Source organism: Hypomesus nipponensis, chromosome 17 (assembly GCF_054491055.1).
Source record: "Hypomesus nipponensis isolate SF chromosome 17, ASM5449105v1, whole genome shotgun sequence".
In the NCBI taxonomy this organism is placed as follows: Eukaryota; Metazoa; Chordata; class Actinopteri; order Osmeriformes; family Osmeridae; genus Hypomesus; species Hypomesus nipponensis.
The window spans coordinates 5,504,580-5,522,960 of NC_140377.1; the positions used below are offsets into that span (position 1 = coordinate 5,504,580).

Here is an 18,381-nt window from a genome sequence, read left to right on the forward strand (position 1 = left end):
ACAGGTCGCCCCCAGCTGAAGTGATTGCCTGGCTGTGCCGGTGGTTAGTGGCCTGGCTGTGCCGGTGGTTAGTGGCCTGGCTGTGCCGGTGGTTAGTGGCCTGGCTGTGCCGGTGGTTAGTGGCCTGGCTGTGCCGGTGGTTAGTGGCCTGGCTGTGCCGGTGGTTAGTGGCCTGGCTGTGCCGGTGGTTAGTGGCCTGACTGTCTCGTGTTCCTTCTCCTCAGGTGTGTCCCTAGCCTGAGCAGAGCAGAGCAGAGCAGCCATGTTCAGAAACAGCTTGAAGATGCTGCTGGGCGGCAAGTCCAACCGGAAGAACCGCAACAGTGGTGAGTAGCCTGGCGAGGGTCTGGTGTGTGTGTGTGTGTGTGTGTGTGTGTGGTCCTCTGACACCCTGTTTAGTCGCTCCTCTCAAGCCACGCCCACTCCCTGGTCTCCAGCCTCTACCTGCACATGTGACCAGGCGAGGCGAGAAACGGTGTGACGTCGAGACGGAGGTGAGAATGACATGCCAGCGCTTCCGTGGCAACGCCAGAGGCTCGGGGGGAGCAGTGCCGCACGTGCCACACATCCGCGGCAAAGGCGTGAAGCGCCGGCTCCGAAGTGAAGCAGCCGACTCTCTTCCACTCTAAATATGCTGCCCAAGCAAGGGACGTTCTGAACTTTCTCAGATAGAAGCTTCCTAGAGCGGGGCTGGTCTCACCTCCTCTCTAATTCCGAGCATGCCCTGCAACGTTGCTCTTTCTCGGAACAGTCCGGAACGCTTTGGAATCCTGAATGCATCCCCGAATCTCCCAAAGACCTCATGAAACCGGAGGACGGTTGTCTCCTGACGTTAGTTTATACTTCACATAACCCTGCATTACAATGTTCTCTAACTGCCCTTGTCTGACCAAGGTTAGACTTTACTGCTGACTTTTATTCTGTCCCACAGTTTCACTGGGGTTAGCTGAGCTAGGGCCCCATCTTTAGTCTACTGCTGTAACCAGAGCATCTGTTTACTGGCAGCGGAGACCTTCTCTGTTTGCCCCTGACACGTTGTCATGTCTGTCGTGTGGGTGTATGTGCTTGTGTACGGCACACAAGCATGTTTGTTTGGCCGATTTGTACTACTCGTTGGCAGTTGTTTGTTTTTGCTCCTAATATGGGCGTTTAGAGTTCCCCCTCCTGGGTCTATTTACCTTTCTCAGTGTGTGTGTTTGTGTGGGTGTGTGTGTTGGTGTGTGTGTGTGTACACACTGCTGTCAGCCAAACTTACCAGAGGCCTGATTCAGCAAACAGACAGCTATTCAGAGCACCCGGTCCACCTCAGCCCAGCCTCTATGGCCTCCACCTTCCAGAGCCTTCTACCAGGGTAGTTATGGTGATTGAGAGCTAAAAGTTTGTGGTATCTCTACTCTTTAGGTCAGACGAGCTTCCCCTCACTTCGGCCTCTGTCCTGACCCACCACAGTGGGCTAAAGTTCCATGGAGGGCTATCGAGGCCTGTCTAGGGTTATTAAGGGCCACAACATTCTACAACTGTGTGCTATTGAAGGCTCGTAAGTTACAGGGGCCCAAGGAGAACTTTTTCAACTGGCACACTGCACTGTTTCATGTAATGAAAAGCTGTCAAAGGACATCGATCAAGTGTGCGAGGCAAAAAAGTATGCCAAAAGGCTGTTGAGATGGTGCCATGTAGCCTCATTTGGAGTTGGCGTGTGTGTGTGTCTCTGTGTTATATTTGACGTTATCTTCGATAATGTCTTCTTCTCATGGCTCAATCATCACCCGTTTTTGATCAGAACACAGGGTATTTCCAGAAATAGTACCAGTCAATTAGCTGTTGAATCCATGTCTGTAGTGTTGCAGCAGCCTCTCCCGTCCTCTCCTGTCCTCGCCGCCTCCTCTTACCAGTCTGTTGTTTTATTTCTCTGGCCTGCGATATCTCTTTCAATCCTGTCATTTTTATGGGCAGACCCCCACCAGTTATGGTGAAGCATTTATGACGCGCATCTTTTTCTTTTTTCCCACCTCGTGTCTTTCTCATCCGTCTTTTTCTCCGTCTCTTCTTCCAGATGCAGTATTTTGGTCCCTCCCACTGCCCCCCACGCCCCCACCCCAAACCCCTATGTTATGTTCTCGTAGTCCATACACCACTACACTGGAGCCCAGATCTGCACAGCAGCACATGTTAGCAATAAATCAGGTCTGGACGACCAGCCAGTTGCCGAGCAGACTACGATGATGTCACTCCACACCAGGAAGTGTGAGAACATGGTTGAGACGGAAGGTTTGAACCCGGGACAGTGTCCTCAACTGTCCTGAAAGGAATCAGCTGTCTGTCTGCTCTGAATGTTGTGGGACTGGAGGGAGCGGGGAGAGGGAGGTGAGGGTTGTATAGTACTACAGTGGAGCATTGTAGGAACGCAGTCCCACCATGATCAGTCCTCACACACACACAGACACTTACCCGCTGTGGTAAACATTCACGGCATGCCATAACACATGTGCAGAGGGTACGCCAGATGTTGTTGTTTACTGGAACCAGCCCCAGCCTTCCTGTCCGTCCTCTGTTCAGAACACAGAGGCGAGCGGGCACCAACAAGCCCAGCACTGCTTCCAATGATGAGCCACTGCTGCTTATGTTCCAGTCAATGATGGCCTAGGCCATTTATTAAGGCTTCATTTCCTTCAGGTTTACAAGATGGTTTTGCTGGCTTCGTGTGACGGTCATAGTGCAGGCTGCAGAAGAGCTGAAGGGGGGGGGGGGTATGGACTGGGCAATAGATTGGTAGCTTTTCGAGGCAGTACTCTTGGTCGTGTTAGGGAGGGCTGCTTTCTTCCGTCTCTGCAGCCACACCACCTAAGCGCTGCTCTGCTGAAGAGATTTGGTTACGGAAACACGCGCGCGCACGCATACACCTGCAGAAAGCTGCCAAGGGAGCTGTGCTGTAGAGCTAAGCAGCTTGTAGGGATCCAACCTTGAAAGAGGATGATGGAACCAGACCAAGAGAGATAAAGGAAGTGTGTGTTCACGTGTGTGTCGTTCAAAGCCATTGCAATATACGCGCACTCACACATAGATGCAAACACACGCACACACACACACACACACACAGGCCCAGCACTTCCTACTAATTGCTGGCCTTTCCATCTGCAGCGGTGATGAAATCCAATCAAACGTAGCGGCTCAGGCGGGCAGGACCAATCAGGCGCTGAGCCAAGTGTTATGTAAGGAAGCTGGGGGGTCGACGGTGGATGGGATCATCGCTGCTGTGAGGGGAGATGAGGGGAGGCTCGGTTACTAGGCAGTAATCCCAGCCTTTCCATGATGCCCAGGCATGATTTAGTAGACAGGTAGCATATTCAACAATGGGCTTATATAATCTGTAGACCTCCTCCCTCTTTCTCTCGCTCGCTCTCTCTCGCTCGCTCTCTCTCTCTCTCTCTCTCTCTCTCTCTCTCTCTCTCACTTATACTGGCTCACTCAACCTGTCTTTCTCTCCCGATGAATCAGTAAGTGTGTCGGCTAAGGTGTGTGTGCGCGCGTGTGTGTGTGACACTGTGACAGGCTGAGCTGTAAGCTCAGCGCGCGCGTGTGTGAAGCTGTCCCCGTTGAGTTGCAGCCCCGGAGGGCAGTGTCATCTCCCATCCTGCGCGCTCTGCGACCTCCCTCCTCACACATGATACATGCACGCTGTGTTCGTAGGCTTAAGCCAGGCATGCACGCTGCGATAGCACACACACACGTACAGGCAAGCACACATCTCTGCACTAACTCACACACGCCTGACTAATACCGGTCTAAAATGAGACCAGTCACTTATTTTACTTTCGTAAACACCTCCCCGGTAGTCACTGGAAGGTAAAGGTAAAGAAGAGGGGGGAGGTTTCGAGAAGAGAGGTATTAGGGGGGGAGGTATGTAGAGGAGAGGTGGATAGAAAGTGGAGGGAGATGCAGTTGGAAAGAAGGAAAGAAGCTGTGTAGAATAGCCTTGATGTGGACTGCTATCTATACCTGGGATGATGTTGTTCATTTTCAGTCCTCATAAAGAACACTGTACATGTCGTTTTTTCTGCCACTTGGTGCTTTTGTTCAACAGGCTCACTGAGTGTCCTTACGGACTGATGTGAATGTCTGTCTAACTTATCTGTTTTACAAACATTATTGCAGTCCATTAGCGCATGATCAGTGTGTGTTATGGTCCTTCAATCTAAAGTAGCTGGTTCTAAACATTAGTGAAATCTCCCTCTGCATCAGTGGCCAATTAGAGAGTGGTTGGCTGGAAATGATGCCTGCTTCTATGTGGCTACAGTCTGGAATACACACTCACTCACACGCGTACACACTCGCACACACACACACACACACGCACTCTATATATACATTTACAAGATGCAACGTCAAGAAAAATCTTAGAGAGAGAAGGAAGGAAGGAGTAGGGAGTCTAATAGCTGTGATTGAAAGGGAGAGGAGGAGGGCGAGTCTATCCGCTTTGCCGGCGTGTGTGTGTGTACTGTACTGTATATAAGCATGTGTGTGCACATTACTGCGCATGCGCTAGTACCTGGCACTCTGCTTCGACACTGCAGACAGCTCTCTTTCAGTCTGTACCACCTCTCCTTACTGTCCTCCAGCTCAGTCACTCTCCTCCACCTCCTCTCTCTCTCTCTCTCTCGTCCGCTGCCTCCGGTCTCTGGTGCGGCAGTGCTGGGCTGCTCGCTCGCTGCTCGCTCGCTCCTCGCTGCTCCGTCTGTCCAGGGTTTCACCATGCTGCAGGATTTAACCAGCGGGGGAGATCACGCCAAGGTGAGCCTTACTGAGAAAGGGCGAGGAAGGAGGGCAAGAGGAGGAGGGAGGAGGCTCTAGGAGGTGAAAAGGAGGCTCGGGTCAGGGGCGAAGAGGAACAGGGGGCCGGGGAGGGGGTTAGTGGACTGGGGAGGGGGTTAGTGGACTGGGGAGGGGGTTAGTGGACTGGGGAGGGGGTTAAGGGATCAAGAGTGGGGGTAAGGGGCCCAGGACAGAGAGTTGGGGTACCAGGAGAGAGAGTTAGAGTACCAGGAGAGAGAGTTAGAGTACCACGGAGTGTGTGTGGGGGGGGGGGTGCTGAACAGTTAGCTAAGAGGGCGGAGGGCGTCCTTCAGCATCTCAGATCCACCACGGTAGCGGTGAGCCGTTTGTCTTGTCAAGTCAAACACAATGGAAGGGGTTGTTATTGGGCTGCGGTGTTCTGTTTAACTGCTTCGGAGACACTCTGTGTGACAAAGGGGATGCGTGTTGTTCTGTGTCTGTGCTGATTTACACGCACAGCCTAATGACACATTCCCTCCTCACCAGCGACACAACGCTACGGCACATGAATCAAAGTGTGTACGTGTGTGTGTACCTGCGCGCGCGTGTGTGTGTGATTGGCCAGTCAGTGGGTGGATGGCGAAGGTGGGCATGCGTGAGTTCATGCTGGAGGCGGATGGGTTAGATAAGAGCCCATCGCACAGTTCCAGAACACAGATGCCGGGTAGAAATGCTCTCCTCTCCCAAGCGTGGACGGTACTGCTGAGGCTGCAGGAATGCTTTCAGTCTTTATCATGCAAGTCTTGTCTCTGCTCAGCGCAGAGCGTACTGCACGTACAGCACCCTCACTCCCCCAGCTAGCGGCCTGGCTCCCTGTCCCTGTGTTCCTGGGATGGCTGGAAGGTTTATACACCCGTGTTATGTTTCATCTCGGTTTTAGTCTGGGTCCACCGACGTCATCTGATGAACTTTTTGCGCGGGGGGGGGGGGGGGGGGGGGTGTAAATCTACTTACTTATTCACAGTGTCCCGATGTACAGTGTGCTCCTTTTTGTCTTTAGCCCTCTCTCTCTTTCCCTTTCTCTTTAGTCTCCCTCTCTTTCCCTCACCCACACACACACACATTCAACCTTCACCAGTCCAGCCTGTGATTTAGAGAGCTGTGGTAGTGAACCATGCAAGACTACGCCCTAGAATCTCCTGTCACGCACGCACGCACGAAACGCACGCAGGCTTTACAGGGGTTTGAGGTTAGGTTACTAAAACCTAAGAGTTCACCTTTAAGAGTGTTCCAGTAGTTCACCAGTACTACATTTATGGTTATTGAATGTCCCTCAGCCACACCCAGTCTGTAAGTACATCATCTCTTACACCATCCCTGGATGGCAATGTATCCTTTATTGGCTCATTAAAAGATCCTAAGTGAACTGCTTGTCAAGGGAGAGTGTCCACACATCGACGTCAGGCCTGGGTTACTATTGATCCCTACAGTGTGTGTGTGTGTGTATGTGTGTGTGTGTGTGTGAGCACGTGCCGGAACCATAACTAACAGTTGGGTCCCAGAGAGAGTGGATTTGGAAACTGGAACGCCATACGGTGTACTGGCATGCAGCCATCGCTGTGACGCAAACCTTCCTCCCTGGTTACACACACACACTCAATCACGGGCGCGGTGGGGGCGGTTCCAATGACAGCTGCTTGTGTCATGGGAATGCATGTCAGGCGCTGTGTAGCTGTGTCGTGGCCATCCTCTCTTGTGAGTCCACAAGGCCGGGGGCTACAGCCCAGGGACTACAGCCTTACGTGGTTGCATCCGATTACTGGCTTGTGGAGGTGAAGAGGACTTGACTTGGTGGATTTGATGTCATCCGTCTCTAGCTTCGGGGGCTTGTCTGTCCCTGTGTCAGCCGAGGCCCAACAGATCCTTCTGTTCTCCTCCCCAAAGTCCCAGCATCATGCAGTCTTCAGTCTCCTGATGAGCAGGGCCAACACAGTGCTGTAGTCAGGCTTTACGCTACAACCACCCAGAGAGCTCCTCCTCCGCTCCCCATCCTCTCCTTCTCTCCTCTTCCGCTCCTCATCCTCTCCTGCTCTCCTCCTCCGCTCCCCATCCTCTCCTTCTCTCCTCTTCCGCTCCCCATCCTCTCCTGCTCTCCTCATCCTCTCCTCCTCCTCTCCTCATCCATTCCTCATCCACTGCTCCTCTCCTCCTGTCCTCCCCTCCTCCCAGGGAGTGAGTGCAGCACTAATAGGTGTTGGCCCATGCCCACATGGGATGAGCCCCCAGGCACCAGCCGACATCAGTTGCTGTTGGCTGGTGCCCTGGGGGCCTGGTATCTGGGGGGGGGGGGGGCGCTGTTTAGGGGGGTTGGAGTGAGCTAACTTCAGCTGGTAAAGGGAACGAATTAGCATGCTAAGATGCTGCTAACATCCTGTACTTGATTCAGGCTGGTTGAATAATGATTGGACAAGGGCAGCAAGCTCATCTCTCCAGACTTTCCTCCTCCACTTCCTCCTCCTTCCTCTCCTCCTCATCTTCCCTCCCTCCGTCCTCCCCCTCCTCCCCCTCTCCAAGCCTGTAGTGATGGAGTGCGCAGCCTGGGCAGGCCAGCAGGGTAATGAGTGATGTAGGCTGCTGTCCTCCGCTCCATTTCAGTCTCAAGGACACTCAGCAGATCACAGATCAGATTTACTGGAGTGCTTTCTGATGAGGCGAGCAGCCAGGGAGGTGCCGTACGTAAATTCAGATATCTACTGCTTTACATCACTGTTCACACATACCAGGATGTTTATCACTCTGTGGATGGGTCTGATGGTGTGTGTGTGTGTGTGTGTGAGTGTGACTGTGTGTGTCTGTGCTTGCGTGAGAGACACACAGGTGCCGTCGCTCTCAGAGGTCATTGAAAGTGACTAATCACCCGGTTGATTCCCCCAGCAGGGGAACTGAGCTTTTACCTCTCAGCTCAGCTCCCCTCCTCCCTGCTCCGCACCAAGCCTGACACACCCGCCACTCTCTTTGATCTCCCCACAGCGACAGGAAACGCCTCACTGTCCCACCCCCAAACCCCACCCCCCTCCCCGCGGCCCTCCCCTCTCTCACACGGCACGGTCCTCTTATCTCCTGGCGGCCGTGCTGTTTGGGTGGTCTTGATCAAAGGGCCCCGCCCAGGGAAGTTGGCGAGGCTCAGAGGTGGGGCCGTTGATCCGGGGACTGCTGGGGGGTTTGTACAGCTGGAGGCACAGGTTAGGCGACTGTGCTGTTTCACCTGCAGCACACGCACCGTTTATTTACGTGTGGCTGTTGGGAAAGGCTTTTCAACACACGTTTACGAGCATCCACTAAAGCGCAATCGATGCCATACCCACATCGGTTCACAATGAACCTATACACACACACACACAGTGACACACACACACACACACACACACAGTGACACACACACACACACAATGACACGCTCGCCACATGTCGTGTTTCCCAGTGCGGAGCTGCCCGTGTGTCCTGCCGGACCATCTGTTGTTGCACAGCCGAGCGTTAGACAAGCTCAGCAGAGCTGCTTCCTGTCTGACGCCATCTGACGCACAACCCTGTGTGTGACTGCGAGTGTGTGTGTGTGTGTCCGTGTCTGTGCGTGTGTGTGTGTGTATTGAATCTTACCGTACCATTTCTCTCTAAATCCCATCGGCATTTCTGCGTGACTACAGAGACGGCAGTGCTTGTTTGAGGAGGAATGTTCTAGAAGCTGTTGAAGGATTGAGTTCCGAAGCCTCAGTCCACTGGAATGGCCCTGACAGTTCTGAGCCAGAGCAGTTTCAATAATTTGATGACCTCGAGGCTGTGTAGCTGTTAAGCCCTCCCTCACCTCTATATACCATCACCCGTCTCTCGTCTTGTGTGGGTGCAGCGAGTGTCGAATGTGTGGAGTTGAGTGTGTGTGAAGCTTTCCCATATCCAGACAGCGGTGTGTGTTGATGAAAGTGTGTTGATGAAAGTGACCTACAGTCTAACATGGCTTCTGCTGCCATGAAAGCTTCTTAATCGTAACCATGGATTCAGGCACCGAACACATCAACAGAACAAAAAACGGTATTTTCAAAATGTGTCTTGTGTTTGTTTGTGCGTCTCTCTGTCCTGCTTGTGTGTATGTAGGGATAGGTTTCGTCTTCCCTCTCCCTGTGTGTGTGTGTGTGTGTGTGCAGGTGTGACAGCCCCCCAGTCTAATACACCCTGAGAGGTGAGCTGTTGCTGCAGCTGCAGAGCCTGTCACCTGGCCTGCCAGTTTGACACAGTGTCGTGTCATGTCTCGTGCCCCGCAACAATGTGTGACAGTAGGTGTCACCTGGTGTTGTGTCACGTCCTGTGTTCCTTGCCTTACGTCCCAGCCGGGGAAGAGGTGAGGGTGTCGAGACATGACACATGACAGCGAGTGACTTCCTGGTAGATGGGTAACATTATGAGCCCATCCTATTCTCTGCTGTTTGCCTGTGAGCCACCTGGAGCTGAGCTGCAGAGGCTGGGGATGATCTGTGTTGGGAAAAGCAGGTCTGGGAGTGGCCACACATACTAACTCCAGTCTGCACGTGTGTGCTTCTTCCCCTGTGAGGCTTCTTCAATAATATTAAAGTAGCAACGATACTTTGACCGCAGTCCGGGTCCAGCTTCCGTCCATTGGAAAAACATTCTGTACGTGAGCAATGCGTGTCACGTTAGCCTGGAGTGTATCTGCTCCGGGACTTGTCTTTATCAGGGTTTGCCCTCCGCTCCCCTCCCCTGGTCTGGACTGGACTGGTCTTCGTCAGGCTGCTGCTTGTCTGAAGGCACAAAATGGAGGCGTCCATCCCCAGCATGCCGACAGCGTCAGCGCTACACCAGCTGGCTGTGTGAAACCTCATCAAGTCCTGCACCTGGAGGTGTTGACGTGGCCCACAACAGGATCAGTTGTGATCGGCTATTATCTCAACGCGCCAGCAGCTGTGTGCGCGCTCGCTTCTGCACCCCGTGCGCGTGTACGTGTGTGTGTGTGCGGTGTCTTTTCGACCGCGTTTGTGTGACACGTCGTGACAGGCCCTTTCACTGCACGTCTCGCCGCTAAAGTGTCTTGCCGACAAGGATCTATGGGTCGTGTGTATGATTAGTGACGCTAACTCCAGTGTGTGTGTGTGTGTGTGTGTGTGTGTGTGTGTGTGTGTGTGTGTGTGTCCGCAGGCGGCAGCTCCACAGAGAGTGACGGGCTGTTTGAGGGGGACTACGGCGTGCCTCCTCTCCCGGTAACGGAGGGCATGCAGCACATCCGCATCATGGAGGGCGTGTCGCGCTCCCTGCCCTCCTCGCCGCTCCTCTCCCACCAGGCCATCAACATGAGGCTGCAGCCCACCAAGAGAATGCCAGGTACGCCGACCAAACACCCCCTCTCCCAGCCCCCCCTAAGGCTGGGTTTGTCGGTTTAGGGATCCGAAACGGCACAGCCCGCTAGAATTTCCTTTGGGTTTGATAAAGGGGATGGGATTGAATGAAGTGTTCCACAGCGGGGGGGGGGGGGGGGGGGCGGGGGCGGGGGCGTCAAGGGGACTGGAGATTCTTAACCGCTGATCCTAGGTCAGATAAGACCTGACTGAGCCTGAAGATGAATGCAGACATGACGCGGTTGACTGTTCTCAGATCTGCCCCCCCCCCCCCCCCCAGCTGAGGAGCCCCATACAACTAAACGGCTGCCGGTCGAGTCAGACGCACCGTATACAGCACGCGGACACACTGCGTTCCCACAGGCACACCTACAGCAGCTTCGGTGGTTTAGATAAGACCTCCGTTCCCCCGGGCTGCTTTGGTGGCTCGCTAAAGGACACCTCTGATTAAGAGTCCCCCAGAGGGGGCCCTCTCATAGGACTGGAGATATGACAGCTGCCCGCCCACCCCCCATGGGCACGGTGCCAGCACGGTGCCAGCCCTGAGGTGCCCCCTCCCTGTGGAGGCTTTATTAGGACCCTTTGAAGGCACCCCAGGGGGAGGGAAGATGGGCAATGGACCCCCCCCCCCTCACTGAGTGCCAGTATATCAACTGCACACACACAGCAATTGTGTGTGAGATAATTGTGAGGTAACACTACAAGCCAGCGCGAGTAGGTGAGAGGGATATGAGGTGTGTTTGTTTGTGTGTGTGTGTGTGCTGTTCGGATGGATGGAGCGTTCAAAGGCTGTCCAAAGGGTGTGTGTGTGTGTGTGTGTGTGTGTGTGTGTGTGTGTGTGTGTGTAAGCGAGAGGCATCCGTGTACGTTTGAAAGCCTTTCCAGTGTGAGGGAGCCTGGTGTGTGAGAGTTGGACAGAGCGAGGTGTGTGTAGGTGTTTGGTAATGTGTATGAGGGAGATAGCTTAGAATCACTCACACCTCCCTATCTACAGCTAGCCTAGCTAAGCTTGGGATTCAGCTTGCATGCGAAGGGTAGGGATTCAGTTTATCTTGAGTTTTTAATGCACCAACTTTACCTCACAAAAGTGTCACATCTCCCAGCAGCTTTAGAGAATGTCGACTTGGATGACTAGCCTGAGGGGGCAGATCCTCTTCAGGAGACGCTGGCTGGTTCATTCAGTAGGCTGGGCGTGAACAGAGATCAGTCTCGGTGCCGGCCACCAGGGGGCAAAGACTTAGATTCTTCTCTTCACTCTTCAAGGTCCTTTTCTTTGTCCTCCCCTGTTCACAGAACGGACTGAAGTTGTGACAGTCGGTTTATGTTGACGTGATGCTGTCACAATGCTGTCACAATGCGCGTGAAGGTCAGACACAATTGTGCAGGGATGTGTCACCGGTTTGTGGATGTGTTCCGCACAGACATGGCCTCTGAATAGAGGCTTTGATGTCTCTCGTCTGTCGCTTTTTATCTGTATGGCTGTATCTCTCTGTCTCTTTTTTTCTCTTTAACCCTGCTTCTTTCTCCCTCTATCTGCCTATCTTTCTCAGTATCCCTTTCTCTCTCTTTCTTACTTACTCTCTTATTGAGTGTGTGTGTGACATCATGTGAACAACATTGTTACACTATAAACTCAGTACTGGGCAACAATTTATACTAGGTTACGTACCATGTAACTACATAGGAACACCTACGGTAACATTGTAGGTACATTATTGTTATGTAATTAAATTGTATAGTTTTCTGCATTGTTCTATTGTGTGTAGAATGAGACTGGGACCTTTACTCTTTGTGTTTGACTCTGGTTCACATTCCACATGGGCTCATTCTGGGTGACGACAACCGACACAGACCTGAGAGGGGACTGTGTTGGTTTAGCATTGTTCAGCATTGCAGAATTGGATCAATCTTTGTTTAGTTAGCTCATAAACATACTTGCTTAACGGCAGAGCCCTATCAATCATAGCATTAGTTTCTACTAGCTAACTAAGAGTGTGTGTTGAACATACACATTCCTATCTATCGTACTGTATTGTCTGACATTGGGAATGTTGTGAAATAGTCTCGACGCTATTGTGTTAGTTAGATCATTCATCAGCTTCTAACAGTGTCTGGGATTGGTGCTGTTGTGAAGCACAACCTTGTTAAGCCTAATAGATCATTTGACACCAAAAGCTGTGCAATATTGTATTTTTTTATGTTGTGTTTCATGTTCCACCTCAACACACACGGACACTAGCCACATATACACACAAACGCATTAATGAGGCCAATCCATGCTAAGGCAGCTTGGTCCCTAGGCTGGAGGGTGACCCCTGACCCCTGACAGATGAAGATGACCCCTCTACATCAATCACACTGCCTGTCTTTGTGGACTCATCTCACATCTGACACCCCCCCCCCACACACACACACACACACCCCTCTCCACACACACATACACTATGTGATTGATGGATCTGTCTAATATCACTTGTTCAACCTTGGAATGACTACCTCCCTGACGTAGAATACACAGTGTGAGGAGAATGTAGTCGTCCAGGACGTTTGGTGGTTGAGCTTCAGGTTGGGCTGGAGTGGCTTGCTCCTCTTTCCCCTCGCAGGAGGAGAAGAGAGAGATGGGAAAGAGAGCGTGGCTACATTAGTGCAGTTAGTGTCTAGGTTAATCCAATAGGGTCTTGAGCAGCGGTAGTGCTGGTGATTCAATTAGGATCCAGGCTGCAGTCAATAGGCCTGACCTGTAGACAGCCTGAGTGCTGCTGCTACACACACACACACACACGCACACACACACACACACACGCACACACATACACACACACACACACACGCATACACACACACACCTACATACAAAAAAGGACACACATACACTCACTCAAACACAACTGCTCAAGCACACACCAACCCAGGTATGCGTACACACACACACACACTAGAGATCAAATCTCACTAGGCCCACTAAGATAACACCGGGAATGATAAGGAGAGAGGAAGAGGGAAAAAGAGTAACCCGATTATAAACCAGGCTGATGTTAACGACCTTCTCCCTCTCTCTCTCCACCACCTCTGTCCTTTTATACCATTGGCTGATCCCATCAGCATCTCTGTACCTCTAATTACTGCAGCTTACACTTTCCAGTCCACACACACACACAGCCACTGTCACCTGTGTTGCCATAACAACAGAAGGTCTGCGTTTCCCGTGTTTGTCAGCTCGAAACTCACAGCTCTGAACCGCCCTCACTCTAACATTTGAGTATACCATCAGTTCCTTGCAGTGTGTTTTAGTCTATAGATGAAACACCCACTAACGTTTGTGCATCTTGTTTTCTATGAACGAGCTGTGAGCACATGCACCATCTGTCTCTGGGGATGGAGGGACGCCACGGGGCCCAGAGGAGGAGAGGAGCTCCACTCCCACCTTGGTCTTCCTCCTCCTCCTCCGTCCTCCCTCCATCACGAGCTGGGGATTCTGGGAGGGCGTCATGTGATTGGATGAGCGCTACCTCCCCTCTTCCTCTCTCCATCCCTTACTTAGTCAGTTCCCTGGCTTCCTCTCTCTCTCTCTCTCTCTTTCTCTCTTTCTCATCCTCTCTCTTTCACTTTATCCCTCTCCCATCCTCCCTGGATGCATTCATCACCAGTCATCAGGGATATGTCGTGGCTATAGAGAGGGGGAGGAGAGAGAGGGGAGGAAATGATCAGTTCTGAGGATCGTTTTCGGTGGAAAAATGTTTCTTCAGCTCCCGTGGCATCGCTCGTCTTCACCGCGTACAGAACAACACAGCAGGCTTGTTTGGAAGTGATCTCTGCTTGGCTTCACTGCAGGAAGGATTTACTACAACGGTTGGGATGCTATTATTCTTTTTACATCCCTCATCTTTCTCTCTTGCTCTCTCGTTCTATCTATCAATCTATCAACCTAGCTTCAGAATTTTTATACATCGAATTTTATGTATTTTTTGTGAACTTTGTTCTCATTACTTTCAATTTAAATATGTATTTTTTTGTATATTTCTTTTATTGCAGTTTTTATATTAACTAGAGACAGGGTGCTATATTTTCAGGCTGCTCTGTGTGCGTGCATATATGTGTGTGTGTTTTACAGAAGTGTCGGCATGTAAGTAATGGACAGCTGTGTGTGGGTCGCTGTGACATGATGTTCTGTGTGGGAAGGTGCCTTGTGGTTCTATCCCTCACTAGCCAATCACCAGCCAGAGATGCATTAGCCAATGAGCAGTCAGAAATCCACCACTCAAGCTTCAGGTGTGTTTCCTGGGGAAATCCCCCAGAGGGAGGGACAGCCAATCAGAAGTCCACGTGGGTGATCGTGGCAACTTTGGGACACGTTCTCCTATGTGGCTGGGTTGCCATGGAAACCACTTGCATAACAGGATACCAGCGTAGGAAGTGATGCTCAGGGAAACGGACAGCTGTCATAGAACACACACACACTCACACAGTCAAAATCAGCATCTGATTCCCGCAATCTTTTACCGTAGGTCAACAAGAGAGGATGGAGCCTGGTTCTTGTTGGGGGGAGGGTTCTGTCTCTGAAGCTGGGCTGGGAGTGGAGCTGGGCTGGGCTGGGAGTGGAGCTGGGCTGGGCTGGGCTGGGCTGGGAGTGGAGCTGGGCTGGGCTGGGCTGGGAGTGGAGCTGGGCTGGGCTGGGCTGGGCTGGGCTGGGAGTGGAGCTGGGCTGGGCTGGGCTGGGCTGGGCTGGGCCGGGCTGGGCTGGGAGTGGAGCTGGGCTGGGCTGGGCCGGGCTGGGCTGGGAGTGGAGCTGGGCTGGGAGTGGAGCTGGGCTGGGAGTGGAGCTGGGCTGGGCTGGGCTGGGCTGGGCTGGGAGTGGAGCTGGGCTGGGCTGGGCTGGGCTGGGCTGGGCTGGGCTGGAAGTGGAGCTGGGCTGGGAGTGGGGCTGGGCCGGGCTGGGCTGGGCTGGGCTGGGCTGGGCTGGGAGTGGAGTGGAGTGGAGTGGAGTGGAGTGGAGTGGAGTGGAGCTGGGCTGGGCTGGGAGTGGAGCTGGGCTGGGCTGGGCTGGGCTGGGCTGGGAGTGGAGCTGGGCTGGAAGTGGAGCTGGGCTGGGAGTGGGGCTGGGCCGGGCTGGGCTGGGCTGGGCTGGGCTGGAAGTGGAGCTGGGCTGGGAGTGGGGCTGGGCCGGGCTGGGCTGGGCTGGGCTGGGCTGGGAGTGGAGTGGAGTGGAGCTGGGCTGGGCTGGGAGTGGAGCTGGGCTGGGCTGGGCTGGGCTGGGCTGGGCTGGGAGTGGAGCTGGGCTGGGCTGGGCTGTGCTTGACCCTGGTTGGTCAGGCAGCCTGATGGATGACCTTGGTGAGGAGCGACATGACATAAGAGGCCCTGCCCTGCCTTCCCTGCACCCCCGCTCTACCTTAATGACTGCCTAATGGAGTGTGAAGGGCCTGTGTGATGCTGCGTCAGGGCTACAGGTCAGTTGGGTGGGTGTGGGAGAGAAGGAGAGGTTAGATGTGTGTGCTTCATGCCTAAACTGCTTGTCATGATTGATTAGCGCCAGATTCTTAATGCTGGCATATGATATGGATTTTTCAAAGCAAGCGCGCGCACGCCCACACACGCACACCCAACTGGCTCACAACTCTGCCCTTCTGTGTGTGCCGCAGTTCTGTTGACATATTTCTGATGATGTAATCTGGTGAGTGGGATTAGTGAATTTATCATGGTGACAGAGGGTCCCTCCCTCACAGGAGACTAACAGGAAAAGTGCCGCTGTAGGAAAATGTCACATCTGACATCTGCTTTCTCCTTCAACCCTTGAATAAACACTGAACTGTTCATTTCCCTGCCGCTCACATTCCGTCCTGTTTATTTCTACGTCGATATCCAGACTGTGTTGTCCTCCATGCAGAGACAGCTCTGATAAGTTTACATCTGAACAGTCTCATACCGGAAGAGTTGTTCACTTCCTGCTTCGGCTCTCTAAGCTTTGCACCAGTGGGTTTTACAGCAACGTGGGCGTTTTACAGCAACGTGGGCGTTTTACAGCACCGCATGATACAGGCGTTGCGTTTTTTTTCATATGCAGTACCAGTCAAAAGTCCCATTCAATTGAATGGGAAAATGTGTCCAGCTCTACTAGCAGTGTTCAGTGATGGTTTCGATGTTCCACGGGAGGAAGACAAGCAGCCTGTTGAGGATGATGAAGACGGAGTGACAGGAAGTGTCGCGTTCACACGCCGCGCTCACTCTGCCCGGGCGCTCGTCGAGGGGACAGGATGCCCCTTTCACGTGTTGTCCGCGTCATGGAAGGCGACAGAGACCAGATTTGTGCCACTTCAAATTTGGTGGGAACAGGCAGCCGTACAGCCCGAGATGGGAAGTGATAAGGATGCTGAACGATGGTGAACTGCACTGAATTGGCCCTTTTACTCGTTGCAAATGAAGTGATGTGAAGACGCTGGCCTGGCTTTGCTCCCTTCAACTTCCCGTTAGTTCTCTGAAGTCTTCCAGCTCCCCCAACTTCTCCCCGTGCTCCGTGAACTCCAGCTCAACTCCAGCGAGGGACCTTGAAACCGCGCCGCTTTTTTCTTCTTCCTTTGATGGCTTCTGAGGAGTGCGTCTGCTCCGAGCAGGACAGCTACGTCCTAGATATACCCATCCCAACTTCTTCTCTCTTGTACTTCTTCCCTCCTCTTCCCTCTCTCTCTCTTTTTCTATCAATATCTCTCACCTCCCTCCCTCCCTCCCTCCCTCCCTCCCTCCCTCCCTCCCTCCCTCCCTCCCTCCCTCCCTCCCTCCCTCCCTCCCTCCCTCCCTCCCTCCCTCCCTCCCTCCCTCCCTCCCTCCCTCCCTCCCTCCCTGTCTCTCTTTCTCTCCCTCTCTCTCTTTCTCTCTCTCTCTCCCTCTCTCTCTCTCTCTCTCTGTCTCTCTCTCTCTGTTTGTATCTCTCTCCTTGTATCTCTCTGTCTTGGTCTCCTGTTTTATTTCTCCCTCCGTGTTCTCAGTAGTCCCTCCCAGTGGGGGTGAGCAGCACTGTGATTTACCCCCCACGGCAGCAGTGACAGCCCGTCACTCCCCGGCAGACAGGTAGAGAGAGTGGAGGAGGCGTACGCCCTGGAGCCGCACTCAGCCTCCAGAGAGTTCCAGAGAGTTCACACAGCAACATACCAACAGCACTGCTGGAAGTTTCTGGATGACACGAGTTCATGTCAGAATGTCTTGTCTCCTTACCCTGCAGCTCAGTCTTGTGTTTTCTGCTCTCTGTCACGTTCTCCACAGTGATTCCCATACCGTCAGTGGGTTGAAAAAAGGGAGTTGGGGGAACTAGAATAGAACGTCTGGGACATCTAGGTCTGGCTGTGTCTTTCTGGTGAGGGATCATGACTTTCCTGGACACCACTGGAAGACTAAAGATGAATCTGAGCCTATTCTCGTTGCGTCTCTTGTGCGTTTCTTTTCTTGAGTGTTTCTCCTCCTGGTACATGGCTGGCATGACTTGGAAACAGTCTCCCCACAGGCCAGACAGGGAGTGTTGAGCTCGGCTCCCTCTAGATCCACACCCTGCGTCTCCGACCCCCCCCCCCCACCTCTCCCCGAGACCATGCTGGCCTGCGCCGCTGAAACAGCCCGCCTGCCCTCCCCGTTCCCTGGCCGCGCTCTTCGTCTGCTGGACCGCATGAGCTCCAGAGAGACTGGATGAAGGATGCAAGCTGTGTCTGGCCGCAGCCAGGGGCAGTCGCAGGACAACACACGCCGACACCGAGGATTTTAGGAAGCGCTCGTTTCGATCACAAGCTGGATCTCTCCGTCGGGCCTGTTGACTAAGTTGGTCCCGCTCTGAAAGTGGAATCTCGGCATCCCCACATCGTGAAAGGCAAACAAAGGCACCAGAGTGCTTGGAAGGTTCGGCTGGATCTATTCTTGTCAGTGTGTGGCCGCCCCCCCCCCCCCCTCTGTTCCCCAGTCAGCAAGCCAGACATGTTTTACTGTGGAGCTGGATTCCTTTTGTTCCCAGGGCCACAATTCATGGAATGCATTCAGCTTTTGCCACCATCGGCTGTCTCAAACATTTCACTTAACAAGTTTTATGCGTCCCAATTATTCCTTTTGTGTTATGTCTTCCGCCCTTGGGCCGAGAATCTCTGCTACTCCTTTTTAGTTGACGCTGTCTGGGCCCTTAGTCTGCAAGGGCTGGCTTTGTCTCAACAACAAACTTACACTTGTGTTTACCCTC

The 18,381-nt window shown here is 53.1% G+C and overlaps 1 protein-coding gene across 3 annotated transcripts in view; it reads left to right on the plus strand.

The window, feature by feature from the left end:
• Positions 1–215: 215 nt before the first annotated feature.
• The window catches only part of tanc2a (tetratricopeptide repeat, ankyrin repeat and coiled-coil containing 2a), a 46,803-nt gene continuing 28,637 nt past the window's right edge, over positions 216–18,381 (plus strand). For all 3 annotated transcript variants that reach the window (XM_084677018.1, XM_084677020.1, XM_084677019.1), the window contains exons 1-2: positions 216–326; positions 9,976–10,158. In XM_084677018.1, the coding sequence (XP_084533144.1) occupies positions 263–326; positions 9,976–10,158 (247 nt within the window). In that variant the 5' untranslated portion in view covers positions 216–262. The remainder of the gene's footprint in view (positions 327–9,975; positions 10,159–18,381) is intronic.